We start from the raw sequence: 24535 nt of genomic DNA on the forward strand, positions 1-24535 counted from the left end.
GACTTTGTCCATACGGATTGCTAAGAAAAATATTGGGTGGTGTTGTTAGACCCCCGCCTTTTCATAATTGAAATATCACAGGTTGTGCGTTAAGATCAATCAATTAGAATATCCAACCTTTGGTTGTTTATTGACACTTGAACATTGGTCTTTGGTACCGTTCAAGTAACTCCTCTTATATTCAATCAGGCTTGCAGATTTCTATTTGCTGATTGGGGATTGAATTAAGAGTTAGAGATATTAAACTCTTTGATACACTTTATTCTAGATTGAGTCTGACTGTCTAGTTGATTCTCTAGAAAGTGTATTGGAGTAAGTCCTCTCAGATTGCCAAACGAATTGTTGGGTGTGGTTGTTAGACCCCCGCATTTTCAGAAATATCAATACGATCTTCAGGTCTTCAAAATTCAGTATATATCTTGTGTTGTTATAGTTGTCTCCTTAAACCACTTCTCAAGTTACAAAATTCCAAGAGGAATAGGTAATCTCAATCGAAGGGAAACTTTGAATAGCATACCTTCACATGTCGAGGTTAAATATGTTGGCGTCGTATTCTTAGACTCTCCCCCTGATCACATCATCTATGTGTGATTCTACTTAAGGACGTTCCTAGACATGCAGTTTCTTTAGTCACATACGTATTCGAAAGGGAATTTGAGTAATGACTTAGTAAATAAGTCTTCACATCTCCCCATGATTACTTTCGTGGGAGCGAGAAGATAATTATTGTTATTTTATAATCAATCATTATTTGGGTTGCATTCCTGTTAGAAGTCATCTTCTTTTTAAAGATAACTAAACCCATGCCAATGGTTTCTTTTAAACATATGGTTACACTTCTTATACCATTCCAATAGCATTGTGTTAGCGCTAAGCTATATCTATATAACTAGTTCACCAAGGATTCATTATTTGGTCAAATACATTATGTTAAGTACAATAATGCATCTAGCGCATTTAACGGAATCACATCTCCTAACACTTCTTCACCGCCTTCCTTTAGAAGAAATAAAAATTGGTTTACATTCTAAGCTCGACCAATCATGGGAATGCTAGTAGGACGCATATCCTTAATAAATCATTTGACAATTTTTTGGACATATGAAAATTTGTGGAATAATATACCACAAGCTCGGTATTTCTGTTAAAAACCTAGATAACATCGAGCTTTTTCAATATTTTTTTTATCACGATTCAGTTTTCAAATAGTTTGCAAAATCTCTTAGTCCATCAAGAGTGTCACCGTGCCCAACAGGTCAACATTAATAGCTACAATTCCAAATCGAAAACTTTTTTATTTATGAATATGTGTGGAATGTTATCTTGTTTTTTCATCCCTTCTTAATCAAACGGGTACTTAGATGGGTAAATCGCATCTCCCTGATTGGTTGAATCCATAAGTGAGCATTTCAATCTACTTTAAAATACACTCTATGGTGTAATTAGGGGCAATGACCTTATTAAGTTAGGCCTAAAGTGTGTGCGTATGTTGCGAAAGAACTATGGGAAGGTTGTTGAGTCTTAGATATTGTGAAACACATTATGTTAATATGAAATATGGACCAAAATAGGAAGCCCAATTGTGGAAGAAGGAATCTAGTGGTTAATGGCATTTAGCAAGGGTTCCACCGCTCCCCAAAAAATTTCACCATTCATAATACGATGATATAGTTTGTTGGTCTGTATTAGGGCTTCCTTTTTTGGTCCACCATTAGCTAGATCAATGTTAATATAAGTCCATATTTGCAGGGCGTGAAGGTTAGTGACCTTATAATAACCTTGGTTCCTACGGGAACATGCAAAAAAAAAATCAATTTGGCCAGGGCCGGCCTTGAAAATTTGCTGCCTCGAAATCAATTCGAAAATGATGCCTTTAAACGTGTATATATAAAGGAAAAACAAATCCATAATATGAAGCATAAACAACATAAATTACATATATAATACGATTATTCAGTTGATCATGATTGTTTAACCCTTAATCACCAGTAAATCTCTCCCCTTTTAATGCCAATAAGAAAAATCAAAGTATTACCTTTCATCACCGTTAGATCCCCTTTATATTAACTTTTAGCCATTAGATTTAGGAATATTCCAAAAAAAATTCCCGTCAGAACATTCCGTATTTACAGAAATGCCACTGTTATAAAAATAAAGACAAAAATTTAAGAACTTCACATCTTCCAAACCGTACGTCGGATTTTCCCTTTAAAAATTAGACATGGCTTAAGAATGAATTTAAAAAAATTATACCTTCAGATGAAAAATTTATACCTTCAAAAAAATTGAAAAAATCTATAAAGAAATCTATCAAGAAAATTGATTCATAAATACACAAACAACAATCAATTTCGGATAAAAAAATATAACACATGGTGTCAAAGCACCACCAAATTATTTGCAAATCAAGTAGAAAAAATAGTTTTGCCGACGTGCAACACACGTGCTCACTACTTGTTAATGTAAAAGGTTATCACTTAACATTTTCACATCTCAAACCCATTTATAAGATAGAGTTATCAATTTCAACTTGACACTTACACGTCCCCAAATCTGAAGAACAAACTAAATCCAAGGAAATCGTGTTCTGCCTAGAAAAAAAATAATATACATTCGCTAGCATGCCTACCGGTGAGAACAGAAGAACCGTACATGCATCAATTTCAACTTATCATTAATCAGAAGAACCACACATGCATCAGTAAGTAAACAAATTTAAACTCAATAATCGGTTATTTCGAAACCTTGCAGTATAGACGAGAACTATTCCTTAAATTGACTAAGGATACAATTACATTTAACTTTACGACTGAAATATGCAAGTTTACCAATGATAAAGAACGCTGAACTTGAACCTTAGAATCTAACCAATAATTGAATATGAACAAATTCAACCAACAACTATCCTTACGGTCAAATGCTTGATTCATATCTCCATGACCGATCAGTAAATATAAATTATAGTGTTATAATCGCATAATTATTACGAATAGAAGAAAAAAAGTGCAAACAATATCATTATACATAAACCTCATTAAATTCTTCAATTGTACTACTATTTTTTAGGCTGAATTTGTTGAATAACTTTATAATAGTTAGTAGAAAAAAACTCAACAATAATTAGATTAAAGAAATAATAATAGTAACAAAAAAATATTGGGATTTCTAAGGAGAAGAGAATTAAACTCTCTACTAGAATGCAAGGGAAGGTGTTCGTTAGGGGTAATGATAGTGTGTCTAGTAGTAGATTCTGTTGCTATAACCCAGGTGAAGATATGGGGTAAACGAGTATTGGGTAAGATGGATAGTTACGTCAATTAAAACAATATACGCTCCTGATGTTGGGGCCATATAAATTCAGCTAGAATCTCTTTAGGATTTTATTTTTCTGTCCTTAATGTTGATTTCTTATGTGTTGAAAACGGACCAAAATAATTTTTTTGATTCCCTAAACCATTTGTTAGCCAAAGTTGTATTTCGGATACTTTGCCTCAGAACCGGGCCTGAATTTGCATACAAGATGAACTGAATTTGCATACCAAAATAATGTTGATTTATTCTGTGTTGAAAACAGACCAAAATAATTTTTTGATTCCCTAAACCATTTGTTACCCAAAGTTGTATTTCGGATACTTTGCCTCAAAACCGGGCCTGAATTTACATACCAGTTGGACTGGCAAATGTGTTTCTCCGCTATGGTAAACGGGCAAATTTTTAATAAAATAATATTATTTATTTATTGTTTGGTGTGATTCTTATTAATAAAAAAACCTTGCTTAGGCTTGTTTGGTGGGATTTATATGAGATTTTTTCGTTATAATATATTCAGTGAAATCCTTATATAATATAAAAAGATATTCGAATAACCAAAAGGCAGAAGGGGAGAAGATATAATAGGCAAAATCTATATCGATGGAAAGAAAGACTAGGCTACGCGGAACGACACTCTACCAAGCGGGCAAGACTAGGCCGAGCGGAACGACACTCTCCGGATGGCCAAGACTATGCCAAATGGCAAACTGGCAAATTTAACAAGTGTTTCATCAACTTTGTCACTTTGCCAGCTCCATATTGGGTAAGATATGACGAATTTTCAATGGAACTTCGTAAGCCTAGAGCATCCTATACCAATTAAGTTACTGAAAATGGTTAGAGTTACAATAATTTTGCATTGTCTGAGTAAAGAAAACGACGTCAAAACGACAGACACATACTGAGGTTATGGCCCCATCCCCTACCCAAAGCTAACATGGGACATTTAGGACCAATAGTGCTACGATGATCGCGGAATCCCTCGGAAGAAATCCCACGACACTAATAGGGGTGGGCCCCATTCCTGTTAGTGCCACGGGATTTCTCCCGGTAGATTTCACGGTCAACAAATCATTTTCGATTTAGTACGTCTATCGGTTTACGAGGAGTTTGTTTTGCATTTTTTTTTGACGGAGTTATACTCAATTTATCCATGGAGTAATATCCATGTGGTAATACCAGTGATAGTGACCAGGGTCGTGGGCAGGTTACACAGTAAAGGAAGCTTATATGGGTTCATTTTTCTTCATTTTTACAAGAACCATCATTTGGGGCATACAGGATAATTTTGGGGCATACAGATTTGATATGCCATCCAATGCAAAATGCTAAGGGGTGTCCTAGTGGTGTTAAAGTTACTGTAATACCCTTACATAATTTAAATTACATTACTACACTTACACTTAATTAAATTCTAATCCTAAAACTTTCCCACTAATTAACTCATCCCCTAATTAACTTCCCTCCCACTAATTAACTCACTCATTAATCCTAAAACAGTTACTTAAAAAAAAATTAAAAACCAAAAACCCTTCTCTCTCCCTCTTCTTCTCATCTTCTTCTCCAAAATTTCTGAAAATTCTTAAAATTTCTTTGTTCGATTAAGTTCTCGATTAAACACATACATGGCACCTTGTGTTATGTGATTCCCTAGAAATATGGTGCCGAATAATGGTGTTGGTTCATTAGCATCTCAATCTAGGGTTTTTGGAAAAGATGGAGATGAAGAGGATAGTGGATCGATTGGTGTTGGAGAGCGAGAAATAGACCCTGATTCCTTAAAATTGCACATACAAAGGTATTTCCCACAAACCCATTGCTTGTTTTTGCGTATTTCGTTGACTTATGACGTGTAATCGATGATTCCTCTAGGTTTTGGTAGTTTCAGAGTAGTGTTCGGCTGACATTTAGCAGCCGAACTTAATTTTTTTTCCACAGAGGAAGAACAGTTCGGCTGAAAACTTGTTATATTTTGAATATCGAATGAGACGAACCATTATGTTCGGCTTATACGATTTTTATTCTAATCAGCTGAACTTGAATACCATTATTTAATAATCGATCTAATACTGTTGGGTACATTGTTCGGCTCATTGTGATAAATATATATAATGTGCCGAACTTTGCTCTGACCATGGCTAACACTGTTAAGAACATTGTTCGGCTTATTTTGATAAATATATAATGTGCCGAACTTTGGACCGTGTATGGATAATAATCCATCTTACTCTGTTGGGCACATGGTTCGGCTCATATTGATAAATATCGAATATGCCGAACTTTACACTGTGTATGGCCAATAGCTTCCTGTAAACTTGTCCACTTATAGGTGACTTATCACATTGTGTAATAGAATCATATTTTTTTTTAATTTGGAAAACTAATAAAGTTTGTTATTTGTTTTAGCACCCATCCGGGAAAATTCAAATCCAAGCTTAAAAGGAGAACAATGGAAGTGACTCCTTCTAACTCAAAAACTCCCAAACCTCGAGGTGGTGGCACAAAGAACTTACATGTAGGGAAAAGGGGAATTGACACGACTTTCTATATGCATGTAGAACAAGAGGATGACAATGATGAAGATGTTGGTGAGGAAGGTCAAGAAGAAGAAGAAGAACTAGAACAAGAACAAGAGAAATTTGTTACATCAAGGGAGACAGGTAAGCAAATTCCTCATCCGGATAATGTGATACGTCCTCGCAGGGATGGTTTGCCCCATGGTCTCCCGGAAGATGGTAGAAGAGTGTTGATTGGCTACAAGGAGTCATGGGCGAAGCGAATTTACGAGACTCCGGATCATATGGATGCAGTCCGCGTACTTAGACACCAAAGCACCGCACATTGGGATATTTTCAAAGAGGCTCCTGAGGTGGTGGCTTTATTACAAGGCTCTGGTTTATGGCCTGCTATTTTCTATGCACAAGGGGAATTTGATGCAGTTACAAACTCAGCCTTTAGTGAGCGATTTTGTCCGGAGACTTACACATTTCATCTCCCTTTGGCGAGATGTCAATTACTCCTGATGATGCACAGAAGATTAGTGGTCTTAGAATGAAGAGGGGAAATGTGAACTCAGCGGTTTATGAAATGACTTGGGATGAGTTGTATGTACTGGCTGAAGAAACTCTTGGTTGTCCAAAAGACAAGACAGAATTGGAGTTTTCCTGCGCTGCTAAAGAGGTGAAGTTTGTGGATTCTAGCACAAATAAGTTGAAGAAAATCAAGTTTACCGCTTTGAAAAAATATTTTGGAGACACAAAAGAGAAAATTTCAAACGGAGACTTGGTTATGGACGAGGTCACTGCTAGGCGCACTGCTACCGCCTATTTGTTGTATACTTTAGGAAGTGTTATATTTCCCGATAACAGTGGAATCAAGTGTAATGCTCAATACCTTCAATTGTTAAGGGATTTGCAAAGCTGACACAAGTACTCTTGGGGAACCGCGGCCGTTTCTTTCCTATTCGAGCAACTTGGAACTGCCTCTAGGTTAACAAGTAGAAAGATTGGAGGTTATTTTACAATGCTTCAGGTAAGTTTACACATTGTAGTTCCATTTTCAAGACAAAACTCGGCTTAAAATTATCGTTTTTATTTATGCGAACCTACTTTTCAAGAGGTTCGGCTATTTAGGTTTTAATTTACTAAGCCGAACCTAGTGGGTTTGGCTTTAACTGTGTTTTGAACATAAGCCGAACTGGCTTCTGTTTCCCAAAGTTGACAACCTCCATGAACCAATTCTACTGATCCTAATAAATAAGTTTTGGGATTTTTTTTTAATATTGTTCTTGCAGGTATGGATATATGACCATTTCCCGGAATTGAATTTTTCCAAGGAAGATGATAAGTGGGTAGATACATTCCCTACCTCGGCCAAATGGAGTTTCAAGGAAAATAAGAAGAGGAATAAAAAGGAAATTTTGATAGCTTTGAGAGAAAAGTTAGACTCTTTGACTGCTGAACAAGTTGTATTTCAACCATACAAAAAGGATGAAGAAGATGATGAAGTTGTTGAGGACGAAGATATGCCATTGGGGATGTACTATGGGCCGTTGTTTTATCCCGAAGGCTTTACATTGTTTGATCCCCGTCGAGTACTCCGTCAATATGGATTTATCCAAACAATTCTGGTGCTAGAGGAATCAAAGTTCAAGTTGTTTCCCAAGGGTTCTAAGGGAACAAAGAGTACGGAAAGTTCATGGAATGCTGAATATGACCCCGATCCTACCACTGCTTGTTGGGATAAATTGGAAGAGAACTTATTAAGTTGGGTTGACTTAGAAGAGTTGCGTGAAGATCTTTGTGAAGTTGACCCGACTTATATAGATTGGTATAACCAAATTTCACATCCATTAATCATTAATATGGAAAGTCAAGCTTTGGTAGATGGTAAGAGGGGAAAGCGAACACAAAAGGAAGTGGAGCCGAAGACGAGGAAGAACACAAAGGGCATGGTTGAAGATGTTTCGAAGTCTTACCGAACTATGGTATATTGGGTGCATACTTTTAAAGTTTTTTTCAATATTTTTGTATTTTGTTGCTTATATTGTAACTAAATTTTATTAGGTGGCTGGGGGTAACGACGTGTTGAAGACTATGAAGAAGAAAATTGATTGCAATGTGGAGATGACGGTGGAAGAGCAAGAATATATGTACAACCGTTGCGATGGAGTAATCAACAAATGTGAAGCTGCGAGTGGAAGTGGTGGTAAAAAAGGTCATGGTGGTGGAAGACGCGGTCGTGCTCAATAAATGATTATCTTCAAATTGAAGTACACTAGGTTTTTATGGTTTGGTTTTTAAGTAATGTTTGAATTTAGCGCAGTGTTATTTACTTGAAGAAAATAATGTTTTGTGTTTGGTTTTCGGTACAATGTTTCGATGTTTAACTACTATGTTATGCTTTTATGTTTAAGTGAAATATTATGCTTTGAGTGCACTGCGATACGTAAGTTACGGTATAAGGTTCGGCTTATAAACATGTAATACGTATTAGACGAACCCGTTTCTGACATTCCTTAATTTTCAAAGTAGAAAGATCGGCTTATAAGTGTTTAACGCATATTAGCCGAACTAATTTGGTGACATTCGACTGTTCTCTTGGAAATAAGTTCGGCATAAAGTTTCAATTTAGTTTAGAGCCGAACCAAAATGCTGGCACTCGATAATTATCCAAGGAATCCTTTTGGGCTTAAACTGAGAATTTATCAAGACCCGAACTATTTGGAAAGTATTGGAATATTCTAGAAACTTGTAAATTACCATACTGCCCTTAAGTTGATATAAAAGCAAAAAATTCTATTTTGTGTCAAAGCATAAGGAACATCAAAAGAACATTTTCGGTTCCTCTCCTCTTCTCTTCTCTATTCGTAAAAAAACGGTTAAAATCATATATCATCGCCGAAATTAATCGTCGATTCATAAAAATTTGATCGTCAATTAAACACAACTATAAAATGGCTCGGGGAAAACAAAAAGCAATTGGTAGGCGGTCAAAATATTATTTTAATCCGTCAATTGAAGACCAACAACCGTTAGAAGGATTTCAAACTGAAATTGACAAAGAAGTTCAATCAAGTGAAGAAGAAACCCCGGAAATAAGGATTAGAAGGTATTTTACACAAACCCAACCTTTTAATTTGTTGATTAATGCATTTTATTGTATTGTTAGATTAGGTTTCATTCAAAAAATCTAGGTTTTTCCGGAACACAGAGAAAGGTTCGGCTCATAGGGTGTTATTTATTATCTGCCGAACTTATTACTGAAGAACAGTTCAGCTAATTTAAATCATCGCCGATCTTTTGATTTCGTAGGTTCGACAGTTTCGTCTGGCGTTCGTATAAGACGAACTTGGTTCTGTAACTTTTTTTAAGGATATGCCATATATTCTGTAGGATTATACTTATTTATGTTTTTGTACTATGTATAGGAACCAAAAGGGTAAAATGAAAAACCGGGAAAATCAACCATATGTGGAAGATCAACCTGAAGTGGAAGAACAACAACAACCAGAGAAGAAAGATGCTACACCTCTTGTTGTTGGGTTTCACATGCCTGATGATGATGATGTAATAGATGCATGAGAGGATGGTTTATTACACGGTCTTCCAGCCGATGGAGGCAAAGTGTTGATAGGTTACACAGAGTCTTGGACTAAGAGGATATATGAGACTCCTGACCATTGTCGTGCGGTCCGGGTTTTGAGAAATCAAAGAGCTGAACATTGGGATTTGTTTAAAGAGGTTCCTGAAGTGATTGCTATAGTGAAAGCCTCTGGTTTATGGCCTGCCGTTAGATATGGTCATCAAGAATGTGATAGAGTGACAGCCTCCGCCTTTGCTGAGAGATTTTCTCCTGAGACTTACACATTTCATCTCCCCTTTGGCGAGATGACAATCACTCCTGACGACGCGAATAAGATTACGGGCCTTAGTGTCACCGGCGAAAGCATGGATGCAGCGTTTTATAATATGAGTTGGGATGAGTTGTATAAGTTGGCGGAGGAAACTCTAGGTTGTCCAAGATCAATAACTGAACTAGAGTTTTGTTGTTCTGTGAGAGATGTCACTTCTACTCATGATGATAAAGGTGGATCCAACAAGAAAAACAAGAAGTTCAAGTTGTTGAGGTTGAAAAACTATTTTTCAGATACAGCGAAGAGGGTTGAAGATGAAAAGTTGGTGATGACTGAGGAGTTAGTGAAGCAAACTTCTACAGCATATATGTTGTACACTCTTGGAAGAGATATCTTTCCAGACCTTTCTGGGAACAAGGTGAATGCTCAATATATCTCCAATTTTTCAAGGATGTTTACTCCGTTAATAGTTATGCTTGGGGGACATCCTCACTTTCCTACCTACTCAATCAACTCGCACAAGCATCTAGGTTAGCAAGTAAAAATATTGGAGGAAATTTCACTATGCTTCAGGTAATTATCTTCATTGCATTTGAATTTGTTGTTCAAATTTAATTTTTTTAAAACAAAATATCGGTAGTTCAGTGTAAGGTTCGGCTCGAAATCGAAACTACAATACAAGCAGATCCTTGTACTGTGAAGGTTCGGCACGTAAGACAATTCTACTTTTGTGTCGAACCTTACACTGCAGTGGAAAGTCAAGCATATTTATTTTTGGTGAATATTCCCAGAATTCTTGATGAACAATAGGAATTCAGTTTCTTTGTTGGAGGATATTTTGATAATTGTTGCATTATTTATGTAGGCGTGGGTATATGACCATTTCCCGAAATTGAAATTGGCCAAAGTACATGAAAGTTGGGTTAACACAACGCCAATAGCGACTTGATATGAGTTTGAGGAAACCAAGAAAATAAATAAGAATGAAGTGTTTATTAACTTGAGAGAGAAATTATACTCTTTGGATGGGAGTGACGTCGTATTTGACCCATATTTGAGAGATGTTCAAGAAGATTATGTTGTTCAAGATAATCATGTGCCGATAGGTATGTAATACGGACCTTTATTTTATCCCGATGGTTTTGTAATATATGATCCTCGTCGAGTACTACGTCAATTAGGATCTGTCCAAACGCTCTCAGTGGTTAACGATAAGTTTAGGTTGTTTCCGTTGGGTTCCAATGGGACTAAAAGCACCACCTCTTCGTGGTCCCCCAAATATGATACAGAACCAACCTTAGAGTACTGGAGAAGGTTGGAAACCAACAAGTTAAATATGAACCACTTGCATATTTTGGGTGACGGTCCTCCACAAGTTGAGCCAGGCTATATGGATTGGTATAATGAAATTTCACATCCGCTTATTATCAATAGAGAAAGTCAAGTTATAGCCGAAAGGGAGAAGGAAAAGGTTGCCAAAAAGAAGTCCAAGGCCATTGACATTCAAAAGGCATATAAACAATGGTAAGTGATGTCTTTAATTTTTACTTATTTAATTGTTACTTCTTAAATATAAAAGTTCTTCGACCTTTAAATGGAACCAGGTTGCGGCGGGTAAGGAATTGTTAAGAAATTTGAAGAAAATAAGTTCTTGCAAAATTAAGATGACAGTGGAGGAGCAAGAGGATTGGTACAACCAGTGGGATGCAGTCATAAACAAAGTAAAATGACCGAATAAACCAGAAAAAAGGCCGACGAGCAAGAGGCCACGACAAGAAGGTGAAGGCTCAAGTGGAGCTGCTAGGGGCGGGCCAACCGGTGAAGAGGATGATAATGTACGTCCTATAGGGAAAAGAGGTCGTGGTCAGTGAACTATAAGTTTGGATGTGTAAACTTCCTTGAATGTCTAGATTTTCTTTCTTAATTACACTTTCTTTGTTATGAGTCGTGAAGCACACTTAGTTTGTTATGCTTTGTTAAATACACTTAGTTTGTTATGTTTCATTGAGTACCTTGAATCGTATGTTTTAATGTATTTTTAAATGCTTTTATATGTTTGGTTCGAATGTTTGTTGGTCTTTGAAACAACATAAAGGATATTGGTTCGGCTCAAATTACTATTTTCTTAGTTGTCGAACTTGTTGCCTTTAACAATATTTAGGTTTCTGCGCATCTGATTCGGCTGATTATGCTATACTCGAATCAGCCGAACCCTGAATTCAACAAGTTCGGTTCATAAGGAAATCGTTAATATGAGCTGAACGTTACACTGATTTCTGTAAAATACAACGGCTATTTTTTTCTTTTTCCAAAAAAAAATATCCGTTGTGGTTTTTTCTATATATAGTATTATATTCATAGCATTGGGTCTGTTTAACTAATTGATGGAACCATTCACCGTAGAAGATGATAAGTTGCTTGTTAGAGCTTTCATTTGGACTTATCGTATTTATGGTGAACATTCTGATGTGCATTATTCGATGTTTTGGAAAAAAGTAAAAGAATTTCATTTTCGGTTAGATGGAAATTCTAAACATCGTACGCGTTCAAAATTAGCCGAAAGATTCCGACAAATCCGTTATACGATGAAAGATTACATCAGAATATTAGGATGGGTTGATTAATATCATCCCAGTGAAACTAATGAAGAAAAAGTGAGTAATCCAAAAGCTTAATGTTTTATTATAGAGGTGTTTAGTTTTCTTTTTATAAAACTAACTTCTTATTCCTTTTTATTTAGGAAGCTAGAATTCAAATCCTTTGGGCTATATGCCATGGAGGAAAAAGATACGAGCTCGTAATATGTTACAGATGGCTGAAAAGAAGAATTCTGAGATTTATTAGAGACCTTTGCACCTAGATACACTAGATGGACGAAATATTTTCAGGTTCGGCTTGTAAATGAAAATGTATGTCTGCCGAACCTTGTAACGTTTTTCAAATCCCAAAAACTAGTTATTGGGGTTGGTACGTTTAGTATATTTCGGCTTGTAATATAAATGATGTATTAGCAGAACCAGATAGATTTAAACAGCATTTGAAAATATAGCCGTTACAAATAGTGCAATCCTTGAAACATATATATATCCACACATGGTATCTCATTATCAAAGAACAAAATGGCAGCCTCTATTCCTAAGTATATTCTAGAAGAAAATTTTTCTCTTTTCAAACACTACGTAACGTACTATCCGGAGAAGGGTGTCGAGCGACGGGTAAATGGTCTAATGAGTATGTACTACTTGGTCAGAATTCATGAAGCCTTCACCAACGAAACAGGTAATCCTAACAACCGGGATGGGGCATCATTGTTTTGTCGAATCGAAACAATTAAAAATAAATTTAGAGACTTCATATCTATGGTTCAGATTGTCAATCGATATCGGTTTAAAGGTGAAACAAATGATGAGATTGTTGTTCAAGCTCTAGAGGAATGGCGAAAATGGAAAGGAAATTTTTTCGAATACCAAGCTCATTACACTTAGGAAGTTTCTCATAACTCGTTTTGGTTATTAGAATCTTTTAATGGTTAATTTGTGATGGTTAGTGATTTTGTAATGGTTAATTTGTAATGGTGATTTTATGATTTCAAACAAATTAGGTAATTTAATCTCAGTTTGTGGTGCGGCTTTTATAAGAAATACACTAAATCAGCCGAACCTGATTACTATAAAAGTTTTAAGCTCAGCTAATATGGTTCGGCTGTATAAATAATTTAATATTAAGCCGAACTATAAAACTTCTGAAATCTTCTCATGACCGGCTTATTATAGAATATTACGAATTAGCCGAACATTACTCTATATGTTGCGAGAATGTGCATCATGATATTTTGGCTCACAACAGTCATCATCTTTAACCCAAACCATGACACTTGGGAAAACAACACAGGATCGCCTTATTAGTTATATTCCATTATCAGTCGAACATTACACTGTATATTGTGGAACTTTGAATCATTCTGGTTCGGCGCACAAATGTCTTCATCATTAAGCCGAACCATGCCACTTGATAAATATTTTGTTTAAACTTTGCACCAATTCATAATTTGACAAACCACAAAATATATTCAATTCATAAGATGCGCTTGAGGATACATTATATAGCATTCATAATCTCATATCATCCTAGGCATCTAATGAAAACAAAATGCAAAAAAAGAATATATATTCACCAATGTATTAGATTAAGTATTAGGGTGATCCTAACCTTACAACATCTTCTTCATCATCTTCAAAAACATCTTCTTTATCATCTTCATCCTCATCGTCCGTTAGACTAATTAGTCCGCATTGAAGCGGTGGATGCAGACTTCTCCAAACCTCCATCTCCGTAGCGTAATTTGCACACCAATCCATCGAGTAATTTTCTTGAAAAATAGGTCAAAATGCTAAAGGACACCGTGGAGGTATTGGGAAACCGGGTCTAAGCTTAAGACCGATATAATGGCAGCCTTGAACGAATGCGATAACAAATCTTCTATCTTTAACAATCTCATGGAAAGGTTTTGTTGGCGGCGCGTAGGTGTAACTACTTCCAGCCCTCGCAAAAGAATGAACAACACAATTGAAGGTCTCCGCGATTAAAAACCCACATATCGGTATTTGCATCCAATGGTCACTTGTGATGACGATATCTCCATGTAAACGCCGTTCAAAACTAATGAACTCTTGTGCGACCCCATGGTCTCCGCCACCTCACATCATTGACTTGTAGAAGTCCTTGTTTAGGCGTAGTGTTTGTAATAATCTTTGCCGAATATAATTTACTTCGTCCCCTTGGACAATCGGATTGTTCCCATCGTTAAAAGGTCCTAGTTGCCCACGGTGACATGGAAACCACAATTGCCATCCTCTTCGACATCGTCCATGGATATAATATACTCATGAATAGCTTCGGGTAAGTTCTCCAAGTAATTCTTGTAAATCATATTAGAAGGTCTCAAATACTTTCCCAAACTATCTCTTTTAGGACCTTTCATTTTCCCTTCCGCATATATGGTTTTTTTCTCCTTTTGCTTGGGCACCGGAGTTGTCTTTGTTAAGCTTGAAAGGGGGGGGGGGGGGGGGGGGGGGGGGGGGGGGGGGGGGTACATAGTGACCTACTATTCTTAACATCTTTGTTACTTGTTTCACCTTTATCCTTGCTCGGTCGACCACGTTTCTTTGAGAGTTTCACTCCATCCATCTTGTCCAACTTCTCTATTTCCTTCTTCTTATCTTCATACTTTGCATCATGGTAATCAACCCCGCATGGATCCCTTGTGATAGGATCCCTTTTTTTCGAAAGTGCATAGGCTTTTGCTCTTTGCACTTTTCGGGTTTCTTTCGACGGTGGCCTACCTTTTTGTGGCCCCTTTTCCGGTTCTAGTATACCTTGTTGGGTGTGAGGATAGAGGATTGGCATCATGTTGTCCCATAAGATTTGTTTTTGAGGTCGTAACATCCACGATACATTTCGGCCAACCTTTTCTCGTAAGGTGTGTCCCAAATCTCTACGTTATCGTCCTCGTAGGGCATAGGTTCACAACTCAATTGTTTCCAATGAGGATCAATATCATCGAAAAGGTATAAGACAATCCTTGTACCGAAGTAGATCATGCCGACACGGAAGTCCCATACTATCCCTCATTTTACAAACACATTCTTCTTGGGAGTTAGCATCCATTTTTCCCATCAAATCCACTTCATTCATTATAAGTTCAATGCACAGATGAGAGACCCTATGGATTAGTCCCCGGAGCCACTTTTCATCCGGGAAATCATCATGCTTCATCATTAGACTTTTTTCGAATAACGTTTTAATTCTTATAACATCATTCATGAAATAGTCTTCCATTGCGTTAAAAACCGTGATGAACGTGTCCACGCACCCAAATAGATTCCTCTTCAAACGATAGTGAGCCGACTCTACCATAATTGTAGCTTGGTTGTCGAAGTGCTTGTGGTGGTTTTTAAATGCACTAACAAATCTATGTTTGTTGGTATCCAGGAATTGCTTGCGTAAATATATAATGATTTCCGGGTATTTGACGCCCCAATTCGCAATGAGTTTTGCAACATTTTCTTCATATACTTCTTCGGTGATTGACCAAGTCAAAGCATCCCATTCATTGGAGAAACATTCCCACATCCTTTCATTATCCTCATATGCTTTCTTAAATTGTTTCTTCTTCACTTCTCGTTCTCCATCCGGTAATTTAGCAATATTCTCTAGCTATTTCAACTTGAGCGGTTGAATTATCCCTTGGCATTTCTTCCTAACATTATTCCATACATGAAAGGTACAAAGAAAGTTTTGCGCGTTCGGAAATACCTTCCTTATAGCAAACATCAATGCCGCCTCTTGGTCGGTTACCATGACCTTTGGAAGAGCATCCTCCCGGAAGATTAACTTCACTTGTTCCAATGCCCAAACATAGCTTTCTTTCAACTCATCATGCAAAAAACAAAAAGCAACGGTGAAAGGTGACTTGGTTGACATATGACCAACAACGTTCATCAAGGGCATCTCATACTTATTAGTCTTGTAAGTTCAATCCAATATGAGAACTTGTGGGAAGCATAACACCAACTTTATGCATTCCGGATGGGCAATAAAAAGGTGTGTCACATGGCCGAATTCATCCAATTTATTTTGGCAAGCATAGTTCTGCTTTTGCGCCAACCACAATAATTGTTGCATCACCAACCTACCTTGCAAATCCTTTCTTCTCAAAGTACTTATCGCGTTATATATTTGTTTCAACGTAGTCTTGTTATTCTTATCATTCGTCTTCAACTTGCTAAGAATTTTAGAGGGTGGCATACGTGCTCGTGTCACTTTATCTACCTCTGCATATTCATGAGATTTGAGTCTACCGGCTCTATAATGTCCATGAAGATCCTTTGGACGTGGGTGGTTATGACGGTAATCCATATCTTTATTCATTGTGAAAACTTTTTCATTTATGTTCCAATTAAAGACGGTCTTGAAGGGACAATTTATTTTCCTTGTTTTAGTCTTATATTTTTCCCGGTCTTCCCAATATACACCGCACCTTTTTTCTTCTTGCTTACTTTCTTCCCGCCTCTCTCACAAACCATCTCAACCCGCTCCTTTCGGCTTTGTCTCCCTTTAACTAGGACACAATTGATTTTCCAACCATGTTCCTCAGCCCATTTAACAGCTTCTTCTTTAGTTTTCCATGTTTACATATCCACATGTACAAAAATTAAGTTTTATTAATGATTTTGAATACCATATACTTGAAAATTAATAAAAACATAAATTACGTTACCTACCAAGTCAGTTTGGAAGTGATCTTTAGTATCTTCATGAATGACATCAACAGGCGGTGGTTGATCCTCCATAGTTTCCATTTCAGGAACAATCTACAACAATATCACACAAGTTTAGGGTTAGGTTCGTCTTACTCGCAGTACTACTTGAAAGCCGAGCTCAAATGTTCGGCTCATCCGTGTTTGACTTATAAAGCCGAACTACCTGTCATACATGGATTCGGATTATTGGTCACTAATATTATAAGTCGAACCATAAGACTTGAAATTTATGAAAACAAAAAAAATATGTTCGGCTGGATCACGTGTGAGCCGAACATTACACTGTAACTCATAAAAAAAATTGTACAAGGTTTGGCTAATATTAGCACATCCTATTCAAGCCGAACCATGAAAATTATTTGGCGCGTAAATAATTGAATGACAGTTCAGCGTATAAATATTTCAATCGCACAAACCGAACTGTTCTTATTTATCAAGGTTCGGCATACATTATATCTGCCGAACCTAACTCTGTTGCGCCGAATTATATGCAAAAATCATAACTTTTTGTGAAATCAAGCTACAAAACGGACATTAAACAACGTCTACAACCATACATGTGTATTATTATCATTGGGTTCCTCATCCATGTACTCATCTTCGGGATTTGGCTCCATAAAGTCATCATCTTGAGCTTGAGAAAAAAGTTGAGTTTGGGTAAAATCATTTTCATAATCCAACAAATAAGCCATTTCCGGATCTCCATCATGATTGATATGTATTTTCTTAGCTTTACGTGATGAAGATTCATCTTCCTCACTCGAATTTGGATCACACATCTCTCCATAATCACAAAGATCTCAAAGAAAAAAAGAAAAAAAAAATTCCTCCTCTTCTTCTTCTTTTTCTAAAATAACTCACTAACTATCTTTAAAAAAAACATTATTATCCTAAATTAACACTAAAATAACTACAATCATTAACAACTAATTATCAAATTAACATTAATTTAACACTAATCAGTCAGGGGTATTTTGGCATTTATGAAAATAGGTTGGATAAGGGATACCCTAGAAACACGATTTCCAACCCTGTTTTTGTCTTATTCAATATGCCCCAAAATTTTCTTGTATGCCCCAAATGATGGTTCTTTTACAAGCATACTTATGGGTTCATGTGTAACCCAATTGTCTTATTCATATCAAATATGGGGATAGGGTCCGTTTACTTTATTTTAGCGCCATTTTTTCTACCACCCAACCGGTAATGAATTTGAAATTAATTTTTTGGTGACATGTTCTTCTTATAAGTCTCTACACTCTAACCAAATATGAGAACATTCCGAGATGTATAAAACCACCATCTACCATTTTAAATATCAATTGTTGAAGATTAACGTTGAAATTAAAATTTATGGATGGTGAAGTTTCGTATTTCGGAATACTCTCATTTTTGATACAAACGTAGAGTTTTATACGAGAAACATGTCACCAAAATCTTAGCTTCAAATTCATCGTCATTTGAATTTTTTAGGAAAATGGTGCCACCATATCATGATAATGTCATTCTAACCATGTTGTCGATCCTTTCCACATCTGGCGTTTGTTTAGCAAGTCATAAAATTTGTAGGTCAGAATTAGTCTTTATAACAAAGTGGTCTCTGTCACCGGGAGAGCTAGAGTTAATCATTTATTCACTAATTGCAGCATCATTCGTAATTTGTGGAGTTTACCCTCTGTGAGTCTCTAGCTCATGTAGACTAGTTGGAACTGGGAACAAGCTGGTCTTAGTAACACACTTTTTAACGTTGTCAAACATCTTCAATATGGGAATGTACTTGGGCAAAGTTTATTGCAGTTCAGTTAGCAATGTTATTACCTGATGCTCAAATATAATTCATGTTGACTGGGTTTTTCCCCTCATGATGCAGTCATGCTAAATGTAGGTGGAGAGTCTTATCAAGATCGTTTTGCAGAAATCGACAGTCTTCAAAGAATGCAGCTGAACAGTAGACGTAGATATGAAGTATCTAAAATTCCATGCAAGAGCAACTGTCGATTAAGATTTTAACAATTTCAAGTAGAAAACTGTGGTTCAGCACGAGAAGGGTAAAATGACCCTGAAGCTAATGTTTTAAGGGTAAAATGACCCAAGTAGGTGGAAATTTAAAATTAATGGCCATAAATATTGTAGGGATAACTGCAAAGTCCGTAGCTAAATTAGGTTAGCCGTGTAACGGCACCTAGCTCAGCTGGTCATCCCCGTTCCCCAAAGTTTTCTGCGCTCCAGGAGGTCACAGGTTCGAGTCCCCAATGGCGTAATATTGCAGGAATTAACATGGAAGGTAGTGTTAGTTTGCCTCCCTTGTGACACAATCTCAGACCCCTCCCGCCGTTTCGGCTCCCTTGGCTAGGTTACTCATGAGGCTCGCTGGTAGAGTAGCACAGCAACTTGTTCAATTAATGTAATAGTATGTCGTTGGAGCTTAGCTTGTTAGGCTTCCAACTAGTTTCATGTAATAACGAGGAAGAAAATCTATAGAAATAAACAAAGATTTATATAAGAAGATTTTGATCTCTTTTAAGGAACATGAAGGAGATAGGACTACAGTTGGACGAGAGAGACGAATATTACAGACAAGTTTAAGACAGAATTTAAAGAGAGATAGAGCTGCATATTTTCTCTCTGATTTTTTTACTGCAAAACTTTGCAGCAGATTCTGCCCTTCAGTGTGACCCTGCTGCACATCTGCCAGAAAATTTGCATACTATAAAATCAAACCAAGCATCCGCGAAGTGATATTTCCTTGCGAGATACCAAGCATGGCCTTGACGAGTTATAACATCAGGTCAACATGCATCCATTCTGATATCCAGGTGCAGCCAGTGGTATCTACATGGATTTATCCAGAGAAACTATATGGAAGTGTCAAAATTCAACCATTTGAAATAGCCAACCATTAATTACTGTTTCGGTGGCCTCTCAAGTGCAACCCAACCAAATTTCCCTTTCCGAAAGTCTGTCAAGAGACGAAATGATGCTTGATGAACATCTCCGTTGAACATTTGAAGAGCCAATTTATCAATAAATCTGCAATAGGAAACAAATGAAATCAAGAACTTAATGATATAATCATATAATGGTATATACCCTGTTAAGCGTAAACAACTTACATTTTGCCACTGTGACCAGGACCCTCTGCAATGATCTTGTAACGCTGGTAAAGAGCTTTTGAACCTAATTAGATTTGGGAGGTTGTAATCATTAGAGGTTGTCCACAAAAAGATATTACAAAAGCTTAAGAACGGAATATATGTATTCACAAACACAAAGATGTAAAAACTGCCTGGTACATATACATCTTCAGAAATCCCAATTACCTTCTTCCAATAGTATCAAAAAAGTCCAAATAATTTACACACAAATATGACCCAAAATTCAAACACTTTCGAAGAACAATTATTCTGAAACTGTCCTCCCTTTTCACACTTAGCCACCTTAGTGCCCTTAAATCAATACATAAACATACAGCAGATTGCAAAAATCAAGTGTATATCTGATCGGATTGGACAAACCAATCTGTAACAGGTCGAAGGCAGCAACTAACACTCCCCCTTGGCTTAATCAAGCAAATGAAAATCATGTTTAATCCCTATTTGTAGTTGACTTTTCATCATGAAATTAAAACTATTAGCTTTGCTGTTAAGAATCTCAAATAAGTTGAATAAAAGCTTCTATTGTTTGATGTTAAACATATATCATCCCCTTTTCCACTAAGCTTTTCTAGGCCCATGCATCTTGGAAGACGAACCAGATATGCATTAAAATACTTTTTCATGATCAAACTATACAGGTCGACTAAGCCAGTAAACTTGTTAATTTTTTGAAGATTCAGGGAACACACCTACTGTCGGTATCCTCATCAGCATCTGTACAAGAATTGCGGCTACATCAGCAACATTATATGATCTCTCTCCAATGTCATCACATATAGCGAGCTTTATTGCAGATGTTTGGTCACTTATCCTCATCGGGATTATACCAGGAGAATCTAACAGCTCCAGATCTTTCCCAAAATGGACCCATCTTTGCCACAAGAAAGAAAAAACACCAAACAATTAGAAGAAAATACTGGAAGACTGCACTATATCTTGGTCATCCTTAATTATGTATAGAATATTATTTGCATGTTTACCAAAGATAAGAAGACCATAAACTGGGAGAGGGAGCCCATGCTACAAATGATATATGATCATGTACTTATCTAAAACCATATGATGCTTGCAAAGGGTCTGAACAAAATACGTACTTCAAATGCCTTGTGACACCAGGTCTAGGGGCTGCAGTACACAAACGTCGCTTCAGCAAACGGTTAATTAGTGAAGATTTACCAACATTTGGATACCCAACAATTCCAGCCCTAACCTGTTACATAAGGAATAGCACAAAGTATGACATAATATAATGAAATCAATAATACAAAAAGAACAGAACAATTTGACAAACTTTTGGTGCCCTCACAGAACAAAATTGCCAACAAATTGTTTTCCAAACCATTTCAAGGAATCAGTTCTCACAATATTGGTATATTAGTACTACATCAAGTTCAGAGCTATATGAAACTCACTGCACGGGGAAGTAATCCTTTTGATTTACGCTTGACATTCACCCCAACAGCCATAGACTTTGCTAATCTCCCAAGTTTGATGGCTCCCTACATAGCCAAGAATAAGTACACATTGCTTGTCTGTGTACAGATCAAGCAAACATAAGCTCTAAAAGAAACATACCATCCCAAGTTTCCCATTGGCAAAGACAACTTTCGTCCCCTGGTTGGCAAAATAATGTGCCCATGCATTTCTATCGGAAGTGGATATCATATCTTCTCTATTGAGAACTAGAATTCTTTTCCTATTGCCAATCCAAGCCTCCATCTGCTCCAAAATAAAACAGTATGTGAGCGGTCAAAAGCAGAAAACGCTATCGACACACATGACTGCAATTCTACTAAGCACAAACTCCTCGAGGGGAGAGGTCATTGTCGGACACAACGAAATGTGTCAAACACAGCATATGCATGTTCGCATGATTTTTGCTGCGAACCGAAATACCACTGCGATTTGTCTCTTGGGATTTACAACATTGAAGTTATAATGACTATCTCTACGGGTGTATAATTTTCTGTCCTGTGTTTTCAAACTAGCCTTACTCTGCATCCATGTCGGTCTCCACGGTTCCTAGGTCCTAGCTTCTAATGAATAATCTAAAAGCAGATATATGTAAACATAACCAAAATCAAGTGAATAGAGTTCCCACCTGGGGATGACCTGTGGCAAGAGGTATTCTTGCATCTCGAACCTCAATGACAACATCCATCAATTTGAGTTGTTCTTTAAGCTCCTTCTCAGTTTTTGCAATATGACCAGGATACCACTGCAAAAACCTCATGTTAGGTCATAACTAAATTTCGAATAGTCATTCTTAGACAATGCCCTCCCACCTCCGAAACAATAATAAGATCATTTTGGAAGAGCACACCTTATTTGTACCTGAACAGGACGAAGTAATCTGGTCCAGTATTGAAGGTCTGCATCTAAATCAGGCCAATCAATTTCTCCATCAGCCCCTTCATATGTATCCCCATTATTGTACCAATTCGGTGACTTCCCACCCACAATCTGCAAATATCTTACATCTAAGTCACACTTCCTTTAAATTACAACAACCCCACAAAGGAGACACATCAAATAGAAAATTCAACAACTGGGTGTTAGAATTATGTGTTTCTTCAATCACTAATGAATTCAGACTGTGTGAAAATAGAATAAAAATTTTCTGTACTAATACTACTACCACTAATTTTACTAGAAAAGTTAATAAGAAAAATTGTTTACTCACCTGAATAGAAGATGTTTGAGATGATGCAAGACACATTTGTATTGACTTGGTTTGCTTCCGAAGAAGAAGAGGGTGACTGGTTTTACTGGTGGTGGTGGTGGTGGTGGTAGTGGTGATAGTAGGTGGTAGCCTCAGACCAGAGCTTTGAATAGACATTGCTTCTCTTAAGATTTTGAGCGTAGGTGCTTCTTACTGGTTCAGGGTTCAGAGTGGGAGACAAGAGAAGAGGAGGGAAAGTAGATAAGAGTTCTGTTTTGGGGATTTCTTTGTGCTAGATATTTCTACCTAGTCGGGCTCAGGCAGGCCCTTGTTCTTTACCAGCTTAAGCTTACACTTTGGTTACACTGCATTTGCTATTCAGTCTACAACCTGGCTTGATTGGGGTATACCCAGATTAATTGGGGTATACCCAATGAGACAAAATCTGGTCATTATGAAGTAAAATCAAGCCACCCCTTAACCTTGTATTTTCTAAATGGCTAATATGCCCTTGTTTAATTAACACTAAAAATTCTGATTAGGTTAATTAATTGAGTTTAGATTGATTGAATAGATTAAAACTTAAGAATTGAAGTTATGAAATTTTGTTTTTGATTGAACTTTTGTGGGATGATTTTGGATGAGATTTTTTTTTTTTTTTTGAGAATATCTCTTGCAATGGAAATGAAGTACACAACCGAAACACTTCTAAAAGGTGATTGCAAATCTGTTATATGAAATCATACTCAAAATCAAAGAAAAAATCCACACTTTCAGTTCTGAAAGTATGAAAGGTCGGCAAGGTCGACTAGTGAAGATCATGCCGACCATACTAGGCCGGCAAGGTCGACGAATGAAGAAATTGCCGACTTAGTGCGGCCGGCAAGGTATACGAATGAAGAAGATGACGACTGTAATATTTTTGACACACAGGAGACTGTTATAAATGGGTGGGTAGTCGGCACGGTATTGATTTATCACCTTGTCGGCTTTTTTTAGTCGGCATTTATTAACTTTCTTACCTTGCCGGCTACTTCTAACCGGCACTGTAGTAATCTTATAACCTTGCCGACTTTGGTTATCCCCCAAAAAATAGAATTCTAATAGATTCAATTTACTTTATTCATGCAATTTTGGTTACTACATTGATTGAAACATAAAATACAACTCCTTGTCGGCGGAAAAACAATGCACTTAGCATGTGCATCAAGCCTTTTAACCCTTAGGCGATCCTAGTGGACGAGTTATAGTCTCGTGAGGGTTTACATAGAGGTCTACCCACAAAACCTATACAAAAACTTCTAAAGCCATCAATCTTCCTCCTCCGAAGACGATACAGCAACCAAGTAGTCTGGGTTATCCTCCGGGATTCTTTCAGCCAAGAAGTGATAGCTTGCATTGAAAGCGAATGCTTCCCCCTTTTCCTCCAAGTAGCGCGCTTTCACGACTTCGTGCTACAAAAACAAAGTTACATTTGTTAGTGGTGTTTCATTGGAAGATAAAACAACATGGGTTACATAAAACAAACCACAAAAATAATCACAAATTGTGCAATGGACAAGGTGAAGAGGCGAGTGTTAAAAATCCGAGGTTGGAGAGCTAAAAAAGCAAGTATCGCGTTTTCAATTACTAGGTGCCTCTCATGGAGTTGTTGGATACTTCTTGCATTAGGATTTCCAAATTCTTGGATAAATTTATTGTGTACTTTAGCCCAAAAGGTTGTTGAATC

At 36.9% G+C, this 24535-nt stretch overlaps 1 protein-coding gene across 1 annotated transcript; it reads right to left on the bottom strand.

Moving 5' to 3' along the window:
* Positions 1 to 19465: 19465 nt before the first annotated feature.
* Positions 19466 to 23061, bottom strand: LOC113301152 (DAR GTPase 3, chloroplastic-like). Its single transcript, XM_026549918.1, has 9 exons — positions 22828 to 23061; positions 22479 to 22607; positions 22246 to 22362; positions 21720 to 21863; positions 21557 to 21643; positions 21239 to 21354; positions 20834 to 21015; positions 20103 to 20166; positions 19466 to 20019 (listed from the first exon to the last, which is right to left on the bottom strand). Exons 1-9 carry the CDS (start codon positions 22981 to 22983, stop codon positions 19893 to 19895), a joined length of 1122 nt encoding a protein of 373 aa, XP_026405703.1. The 5' UTR covers positions 22984 to 23061; the 3' UTR covers positions 19466 to 19892.
* Between the last annotated feature and the right edge of the window lie 1474 nt (positions 23062 to 24535).

The sequence above is a fragment of the Papaver somniferum genome, chromosome 8, assembly GCF_003573695.1.
Source record: "Papaver somniferum cultivar HN1 chromosome 8, ASM357369v1, whole genome shotgun sequence".
NCBI lineage: Eukaryota > Viridiplantae > Streptophyta > Magnoliopsida > Ranunculales > Papaveraceae > Papaver > Papaver somniferum.